Source organism: Pinus tabuliformis, chromosome 3_2 (genome assembly GCF_031772625.1).
Source record: "Pinus tabuliformis cultivar Carrire ecotype Pingquan chromosome 3_2, CPIR1, whole genome shotgun sequence".
Taxonomy (NCBI): domain Eukaryota; kingdom Viridiplantae; phylum Streptophyta; class Pinopsida; order Pinales; family Pinaceae; genus Pinus; species Pinus tabuliformis.
In genome coordinates, this window is record NC_142302.1 from 786,808,098 (window position 1) to 786,818,091 (window position 9,994).

A 9,994-nucleotide genomic window follows, 5' to 3' on the forward strand; every position below is an offset into this window, starting at 1 on the left:
TGTCTTTGGTCCTTTCCTCCACATCTCTTTCCTCCTCTCCCCCTCCCTCTCCCCCTCTCCCAAACCCTCTAACCTTCGTTCCCCCCCAAACCCCCCCAAAAGTGGCCCCAACCATGCTAACTTCCCTGAAATACTCCTCTTCCTCTACCTCTCATAGACCCCCTTATGACCTATGCTCCTGTACTTTCTTCCATGATGCTAATCCTCTTAGGGCAGTCTTTCCCTCAATCCAATCTTCACTAGTCATGTTGGGTAAAAGTCAAAATTACATAAAGCCTAACAGAAAGTAGTTTTGGACATAAGCAAAGGAAAACAATCCATGATTAATATGGCCCTTGGAGAAAATTTACTCCTAAAATCCTCCCCTCTGTGATTATTTTATCCTATAACATTAGAGAGCTATGGGGAGTCCATAAAATAACCACACTCAAAAGTCTCATTCAGTCCCACAACCCCAACATCATCCTCTTACAAGAAACTATGTTCATTGGGACTAGATCTCATTGATCCATCCAACCTTTTTTAAAACATTGGTCCTTCTCAACCATTGACACTATAGGCCTCTACGACAAACTATTGACAAGATGGAGTCCAAATTTCATAGCCCTAGACTCCTGTTTTTAAAAATATACTATATATGTTTGCTTGGAATGTAAGGAACTCGAGACCAATTTGAAAATACTAAGCATATATGGTCCAAATATAGACAAAACCTCCTTTTAGGACAAATTTTCTTGTTTTGGTGCTTTCTCAGAGCCCTACACCATCACTGAAGAGAACCTCAATCTTACTCTCTCCCTTAGGGAGGTGTAGGGAGCCTCCCCTAGAATTGACCCCCTCTGTGATTATTTCTCCTTTCTTTTCAACTGTATACATCTCATTGATATAAATCCTATCAATATCACCCCCACTTGGCAGAACTTTCGCACCTCAGACAATGCAATTTCTAAAAAACTTGACCATTTTTCAGTTTCCCAAGACATTCTCAACTCTCAAACCATCTCCTAGTCCTATATCCTTATAGACAAACTTTCTAAAAATATCCATGTCCTCCTCTATTTATTTTTTGATCTAGAAAAACCTCCCCTCCCTCTCTGTTTCAATCACTTCTAGTTCTCTTAGGAAGGCTTAAAGTAGTTGATGCAATATTCCTAGATTTGTCTACACCTCTCTCATCTTGATTCCTATATGGTACACTTCACGAGGAATATCGCTACACCAAAAAAAGCCACCAAAATTTGGTCTATGAACTACAAGGAGAAATAGAAAGCTCATGTAAAGGTAATTGAAATAGACATAAGCTCTCTTTACAATGATCCTGGTGGATTTTTCACTCAATAGAGCCTTGTCTCCCTTAGATATTTGGAATTTGAGAGAGGGAAACCGCTCAAAAAAGAATAAATAGAATGGAGACTTAAAAATAAGGCCATTTGGATAAAAGAAGGGGACAAAAAGACTAAGTTCCTTCAAAAATTTACATCATATCTAGAAGAAAAAAATCCATTTGGGAAATTCAGAATGAATATGGCACTTTGGCCCACACCTTCATTAACAAAGGTCAAGAAGGAGTCAGACACTTTCAAATATATATAAAGAACTAGAGGGGTGCCCTATCTAGGAAATACTTGGGGTGGAATAAAAAATAGAATCTACAATTGGTGAGGATATGAACCAAGCTCCAGAGGAAGATGTAATAGAAAATGAAATCATATAAGCCATCTTCTCCATATAACATGGGAAGAGCCCTAGGCCCTCATGGATTTCTTGTTTAATTTTATATGCACTTCTATGATTTCATCAAGAGTGTTATCCTAAAAGTTGTATAGGAATTCCAACACTTGGGGAAAGTGTTGGGAGCCCTAAATTCAAGCTTTCTCACCCTCATTCCAAAGAAACATGATGGGGCCTCTTTTGAAGACTTAAAACCTATCTCCTATTACAATGTTATCTATAAGATAGTCTCAAAGGTTATAACATGCCACATAAAGCCAATATTCAATGACATATCTTAGAGGAACAATTTGGCTTCCTAAACGATTGACAAATCCATGATGCAGTCTCTGTCACGTAAGAAGCCTTGCACTCCATCAAATCAAACAAGCTCAACACCCTTACCCTCAAAATTGACCTCTCAAAAGCCTTCAAAAGAGTCAGCTAGACCTTCTTGAGGATAGTTCTCATAAATATAGGCATGGGACTAAAGTCAAACAATTGGATTAAGGGATGCTTACAATATGCATCCCTACTTATCCTCATAAATGGATTCATATCTCCCTTCTTCAATATCTACCAAGGACTTCACCAAGATTGTCCCCCTTGCCCCTTCTCTTCCTTTTGATCACTAAGTTCTTGAGCAAGCTTCTACATGAGTCAATCTCTAGGAACACTTTTAGAGTCGTAGAAGTGGCCCAAAACCTATGTATCTCCCTCTTCCTCTTCGTTGATGACATTCTTATATTCTTGGATGGATCACAAGAGGGAATCTCTAATCTAAATTCCATTCTCTCCCTCTTCAGCTTTGCAACTAGCATGTTGCTTGATAACCAGATATATTGCCTCATTCCCCACCTCCTTTGTGACACTGACCTTGCCACAATGTGTCAATCCTTTCCCTTCCCCCTCTTATCTATAGAAAAAGGTTTTAAATATTTGTGTTTCCACCTAAAACCCATAGGTTACAATTTTTTATTATTATCTTTGGCTATTTCAAAAAAATTAAACCAAAATCTCTTGTTGGGTTAATAAATTCCTCTCTAGAGGGTGAAGAGTCATCTTGATCAAGGTTGTCCTTGAAATCATTCTAGTCTATTAGTGCTCCATCACATATGTCCCCAAGGGAATTATAAAACAAAAAACAAAAAAAAATTCATTTTTCTCTGTTATGGAAGCAAATGAGGAGGCATCCCCTTGGTAAAATGGGTCAAATTAGCACATCCAAAAACTAGGAGGGTGGGTTTTCAAAAATACATTTCTTTTCAACAAAGCATCGAAAACTCACAATCTTTGGCAATTGGTGTAGAACACCTCATTAAGGGGTGAAACCTCCCACTCTTTTCATTTGTGGACTAGATCTTCCAGCCAAGGAAATCATCAAAAGGCTCAGATGTTTGGAATGCTTTTGTTCTAACCTTCCCACTTATTGGAAATTGGTTCATATGGCACATTGGAAACTATTTGAGTGTAAAATTGGGTCTAGAACCTTGGGTGGGTTTTGAAGATTCTTTCCAACTACCAAACAACCTTATTAAGTGCCTTAATAGAAAATGATGTTATGTCCTCTTCGATGTTAAAGCACAAAACCCTTAGGAATGAGGGTGCACGAGATAGAAATGAACCTCCGACTTAGGTCTCTTGGGTCAAGATACTAAGGATTGGGACTCCTATGTAAACTTCCTTGTTCAAAACTTCATGAAACTCGGGGAGTATACCAAGGATGACTTGGTATGGTAAAAAAATCCCAGGAATGGGAACCTCACTACAAAATTGGGATATGAATCACACATTGAATCACTTTTCATTGGTGATACACAATGGTTGTGGAGCTAGCTATGGAAACTCCTTGCACCTTTAAAATGCAAAATTACTCTCTAGCTGGCCATAAAAAACAAATTGTTAACTTGGGACAACCTTATGAATGGGGGATGAGTAGGACCCAACTACTATCATCTATGTGTATTAATCTCTTATGTATCCAAAATGTAGGTTTTTAATAGAACATTGAAAGAACTAGAACAAAAGGCTCTTAGATAGCCACATGTGTGGTGGACTTCCTCAAAACCATGGTTGGATAACAAGGATACATCATCCTTTGAAGGCATCCCATGCATTCTAATAAACTATATCTCGTGGGCTTGGAATTTGGCCATCTTCTCGGATCGATACATTCTAGTGGAGGTTATGACAGACCTAGTAATTAAACAATGTATTGAACACAAAGTGGAGCAAAAGGCCCAAAACATATGTGTCCCTGTAATGCCTCCCCTCACTCCAGGCACTCCATGGGGCTTTTTTGATGGTGCAACACAAGGCCACCCAAGCAGGTGTGGGGTTGGCACAATCCTCTTCCTCACACAATCACATTATGTACATGTTAGATATGCACCTAGGTGAGGCACAAACAATCGTTCAGAGTTCCTCGTGTTGCACACTCTTTTGCTAATTTCCTCCTTAAAAAATGTCAAAAAAATGTAGGTTATGGGGGACTCGAAGGTAGTCGTAGATTAGGCCAACAACAAAATACAAATTGGAAATATCTTCTTGCAAACAATTCTCCAACACACAAAAGAAGCAACATCCTTTGATTGGGTATCATTCACACATATTTTGCGCGAATTAAACTCTATTGCAGATGGTCTCTCAAAAGATGCATTAGAACTTCTGGTTGGGACCTTTCTCATCTCATATCTATCAAATGACGTGGAATATGACTAGATGGTCATTCATGCATAATATTTACCTCACAATTTCTTTTGTTTATTTCCTTAACATGAAAAAATGACTCATATATTTTGTTTCTTTGTTGCAAAATTTTCCCACTATTTTTGTAAAAGACAAGGATACATGTTTTTTTTTGTAGTCACTCATAAGATGGGAAAAATTATTATCTCCCTCATGATATGTTATGATAATATTGGTAGAAACATGATATGTTTTTTGTTTTTGTAGTCATAGGATGAGAAAAATTATTATCTCCCTCATGATATGTTATGATAATATTGGTAGAAACATAAAATGTTTTTTTGTTGTTGTTGTTGTCATAGGATGGGAAACATTATTATCTCCCTCATGATATAATGATATGTTATGATAATATTGATAGAAACATGAATGTTGTTGTTGTAGGATGGGAAAAATTATTATCTCCCTCATGATATGTTATCATAATATTGGTAGAAACATGAAAGCATTAATTGTTTAGAAAATGAGAGGCATAAAAAAATTAATGAGACCATAAAAAAGTGGTCAAAATAGTAAATATATATATTCTTATTGATGAATAAAAAGTTTCTTTTCCACTAATTTTTTTTTTTATTATAAATGTTTCATGAATGATGAAAAATACAAGTAAATAATGCACAAATACTCAAAATGAAATATAAACTTTAATATTATAAAAAATAAATTAAAATGACATGCTTTTACTTCCAAAAATGATAGGATTTTCACTTTTAAATCCATGGCTTACTTGAAATGAATAGTCAATTTAAGATATAACACTATCATGTAAAAACACAATAAATAATCATATTACTATACACCATTAGATTTGAAGTAGATTAAATTAGGCGATATTAATGTGTAACTATATAACACTTAACACTACATGGGAAGGGTATTTATTGATTCCAGAAAAACTATTATACCTAATACTCCTTTGGGAAAGGAACATTAAGCATAGGGATTGGGTCCAGAGGAAACATCTGCCTTTGTTGACCTAGGGGTCCGGACCCAACTGCCCTAAGCCCTAGGTCAAATATTTTAAGTAAGGCGGTTTAGTTATTTTGAGGCGGTGAGAACAACAGGGTTGCTTTTGCTTTTGCTTTCTCGTTTCGGCGAAAATATGCTGAAAGTTGCAGACGTTTTCTGGGGACGGGGTCGGGCGTGGGCGGTGGGCCCACCCCCTGCACCATCATGCACGGAGATCTCGAGAGGCCAATGATGCATGTCTTTATATGATGACGTCATCATTCTCTTTCACCCGTTCACACTCCTTACCATCACCACCACCGCCGTGTGGCAACGGATGGTCGGTGGGGAACCGTTCTGAAGGCCGTGACACGGCAGAGGCATCCACGTCTGCCGAGGGACACGTGTCAGTTGCGCAAAACGCCGGGGAGGCCGGACCTGGTGCCGAGGCCCGAGCCTGATGTCTAAATGAAGAGGCAGATCGTATTGATTGTACTGAGGGGCGCGAGAGACAGCGTTCCATCGCTGTCGTTTGGAAGATACTGGGAGAGGTGTAGTCAGTTCTCCAGTTCTGTGTATTTGGAGGCTTGCCAACGGATAGGAGCCCGAAATTGGGCAGTTCAGAGTCAGATTTGGAGGCGTTTTAGGTAGATTTCTTTGTATTTTGTGGCTGTATTATATGCTGTGTGGTTTGTGGTTGGGATTCGAACGCTGATTTGCTGAGTGCCAACTTTGAGATCTCAGTTTGATTTTGGGGATTTGTGAATGGGGGGCCTTGCATTCCAACGGCACAACATTGTTATCTTTGATTCTATCCCGATGTATTTGTACTTGTGACAGACAGATCTCAGCCCTTGCAGCCCTTTTAGCCACTGGGGAGCAGCTCTGAGACGGACATGAATTTTGGTCTCGTTTTTCCCTGAGGATTTGTTTTTCTATAATGGTGGAATTGGGAAGGCAGAGAGGTTAGAAGTTTGGGGAGTTGAAAAAGCATGAATGCCCAAGCCCATGTGGCAGGGTTGAGGAGGTTATCTGCCAGGGCTAACAAGGTCCACAATCCTACCAAAACAGGGCCTCTTCACAAGGGACTGGATTCCTTCTCTGTTTTTGCAGGGAAGGCCATTCAGCATCTGAAGACCAAGCACAAAGTCCCCATTGAGAAGGGCCTGTCAGATGAAGAATTCGTGAGAATTGAAGCTGCTTTTGGATTCACGTTTCCTCCAGATTTAAGGGCTGTTTTGCAGCAGGGTGTTCCTGCGGGAGTCGGGTTTCCTGATTGGAGGTCGGGTGGGTCTCAGCAACTGCGCATGAGACTCAACCTGCCCATTGCTGGGATTTCGTATGAGGTGGCTCAGGGTCGATTCTGGTGCAAGCACTGGGGTCAAAGGCCTCGGGACACAGAAAACGCAGTTGAAATTGCGAGGGCTAACTTGAAAAAGGTGCCTCTCTTGGTTCCCTTGTATGGCCATTGCTATATTCCCTCGTCTCCCGATCTTGCAGGCAATCCTGTGTTTTTTGTTTATAAGAGCGATGTGTTTTGCTGTGGGTTTGACCTGGGTGATTTCTTTGAGAGAGAGGCTTTCGGTCTCCATGAGCCCTTGGATTTCTCAGAGAGTTTCAGACATGCCCATGATGGCTTGAGGAGGGATAGGTCGGTGGGTTTTCACAGGAGGAGAGCCAGTGGGGCTGAATTTGAGCAGATTTCTGCCAAATTGGAGGACGACAAATCCAGCAGGAACATTGAGGCATGGGGTAGAAATCTGGATTCCTTAGCTAAATGCTGTGATGTTGTTTACACCAACAAGAGTTTTTCAGAGTGGCCCAGGAGGAGCATCTCTGTGTCTGACAGGCACTCATTCCTTGGTAGTAGCGGTTACAATTCTCCCAAATTTAAATGCAATGTCCAGTTCCAGGGCAAGATTCTTTCTGACAAGTTACTCGCCAATTTAGCAGCTGTGCCCTCCCCTTGGCCCTCGAAGTCCCCAAGGTGGATAGAATTTTGGAGTGATTTGGCCGAAAAGAGGTCCAATTCTTCTTCCCACATCTCATCTCCTGAACAATTCTTTTCTTACTCCAAAACAGAGGCTCATTTTGATTTAGATTTAGATTCAGCCAATGAAGGGGAATGCAATAATGGTGGTTGTGATTCTAATTTCTGCATGCCGAGATGGTTGATGGACTACTTAGAGGAGCTGGCAACTCTGCTCAGAAATGGCGGTTGGAAGGAACAAGATATAAATGACATGATTCAGGCCTCGTCCTCTCCTTCCTCGGACGCTGAAGAGATATATTTGGACAGTCAGACAATTTTAGAAGGGCTGTTACTGAAAGCGGATTTGATGTCAAATTCTCTGAGAAAAGCAGGATGGAGTTCGCAGGATATTGCAGAGATTTTCAACATCGATTATCCCACTAAAAAGCCCGCCAAGAAAATCTCGCCAGAACTCGCTGAAAGAATTGGGAAACTTGCAGAATATGTTGCCCAAGCATGACTACTGCTATATTTATCCAGCTTCCACCAGAGAGCTTGTGTCTGTGTATGAATTATTTATTTCAGGCATTTCTTTACAGTTGGTAAACTTCTAAAGAATCAAATTGTTTCCTCTGTCAATACATTTTCACCTTGGTCATAAATTTGAGTTGAATTATTGAAACCCACTGGAAAATACAAGGGGATTAATAGTCTTATATGTGGTTTTCAGTGAAATGAGCCTTAAAAGGTGTTACAGGCTGCAATGCTGCTTTTCTATGTCCTCCTTTGTTTTATATATTGAGGCTTTTGTTTTTTTGTGGAAATAACTTTATCTTTGGGAGTTTAAAGAACTGGTGTTTTCCCTTCAAAGGAAGGTTTGGCGATTCCCATGTCTTCTGCTCATATTTTTTTTTGTCTTTGAAAGGGACATATCCAAAGAATAAGCTGAAAATGACAATGCCTTTTTTAGCTGGTTTGTACAATATGTTAGAAGCATCTCTTTCTTTCCTGTACTATATGCACGCCTAATGGTATTTAGGCCTATATGACCTTTTCCTATTGCCACGCTATTTTACAGCAAAACAGTGTACTAGAATTAATGGAAAAGTTTTTGCTTTCTGGTTTTCTCTGGATTAATGGTGAAATTTTAAGTGTTTTTTTTCATCAAAGCTAATAATACAGTTTTGCAAAATAAATAAAATAATTAAAATGGTGCATATTGTAAATATACTGCATCAGCAAAACAGTATGTCAAAGTTAAAACAGACATATGGTAAAAAAACAGAATGTTAATTAAATTTATTCCTAGGAAGTTTCTCTTAAATCTTTTTGGTTGACCATCGTGGGAAGTTTCTCTTGAATCTCTGTCTAAACATGGGTTTTGTTGTATGGTCAATCTGACAGCGTCATAATTTCTAATTTTTCACTTTTGTTTAAGTTTAAAATTACGTGTTAGGATTAATTAGGTTAATCTAATTTTTATATGCAAAGTCCACAATTACGTGATAAAAAAAATTAAGGTTAACCTAAAGATTAATCAATTAAAAGTTAGTCCAATTTTGTAGGCAAAGTCTACACTTGAGTGAATTCGGAAAAAAATAATAGTATCAAGATTAATAAAAATAATTAATATTAATCTAGAAATTAATCAATCAAAATGATAGCATCATTAACATGGTCAATTTCAATCACTCACATTCTCTAAAGAATAAATATAAAATGAATAATTTAAATAACAAGATATTTATATTTTTCAAAATAGAAATAACAATGTTTAATTAAGAAATTAATGAATATCAAATAAATAGTATTAGCATTGTCAATCTCAATCAACTAAAGAAATTAATGAAAATGCAAAATAAATAGTATTAGCATTGTCAATCTCAATCACCTAAAGGTATTTATTAAAGTAACTATGGTTAATCGAGAAATTAATAAATACAAAATGAATAATGTTAATATTGTCAATCTCAACCAAGGGTATTCGTAAATAATTGAATATATAATCTATTTACATTTCTAAATTAAGTTAACATAATCCCCGATCGGGGTGTGTAGGGCAATGGGAGCTAGAGGGAATGAGGGAAGGACAGGTGGAAGGAGGGCAGGATAGGCAGCAAATGGAGACGAAAAATAGGAGATGACTAGGATAGTCGGAAATTGTAAGGATATGACGGAGGACATTAAATGGAGGGGAAGTGGGCGCCTCGACCGAGGATTTCACATGAAGGAAGGCGAGGAGGACATGGAAAAGCGGCAAGTGGAGGGCGCCTTGGTAATGAGAATAGGTAGGTGGGTGAGCAGTTGGGAAAGAAAGGTGGCAAGGCAACTAGGGGAATGCATGCAGCGGGCTGAGGGAGAACGAGCGGATGGAGAAGCTGGTGAATGCCGAGAGAAGGGGTGCGACGACCAACAACTGGAATTCGTTAGCAGCAACTAGTATGTAATCAAAGCTCCCCTCTGTGTTGATATGGTAACAATGTCGTGCAATTGGAGGAGAGTTTGGAAAATAAGGAGAGAGGTGTTGAATGAAATAGGAAAATGTTGGTTCTGTGTTAAGAAAAGAATGTCTAGTCTCTTAGCAGTGGAAAGAAATGAAAAATTCTGTGAATTCAA

The 9,994-nt window shown here is 38.8% G+C and overlaps 1 protein-coding gene across 1 annotated transcript; it reads left to right on the forward strand.

Annotated features, from left to right (window-relative positions):
* The first annotated feature begins 5,877 nt into the window (after window positions 1-5,877).
* Window positions 5,878-8,017, forward strand: LOC149182965 (uncharacterized). Its single transcript, XM_089417019.1, has one exon. It carries the CDS (start codon window positions 6,399-6,401, stop codon window positions 7,896-7,898), a length of 1,500 nt encoding a protein of 499 aa, XP_089273145.1. The 5' UTR covers window positions 5,878-6,398; the 3' UTR covers window positions 7,899-8,017.
* The last annotated feature ends 1,977 nt before the right edge of the window (window positions 8,018-9,994 follow it).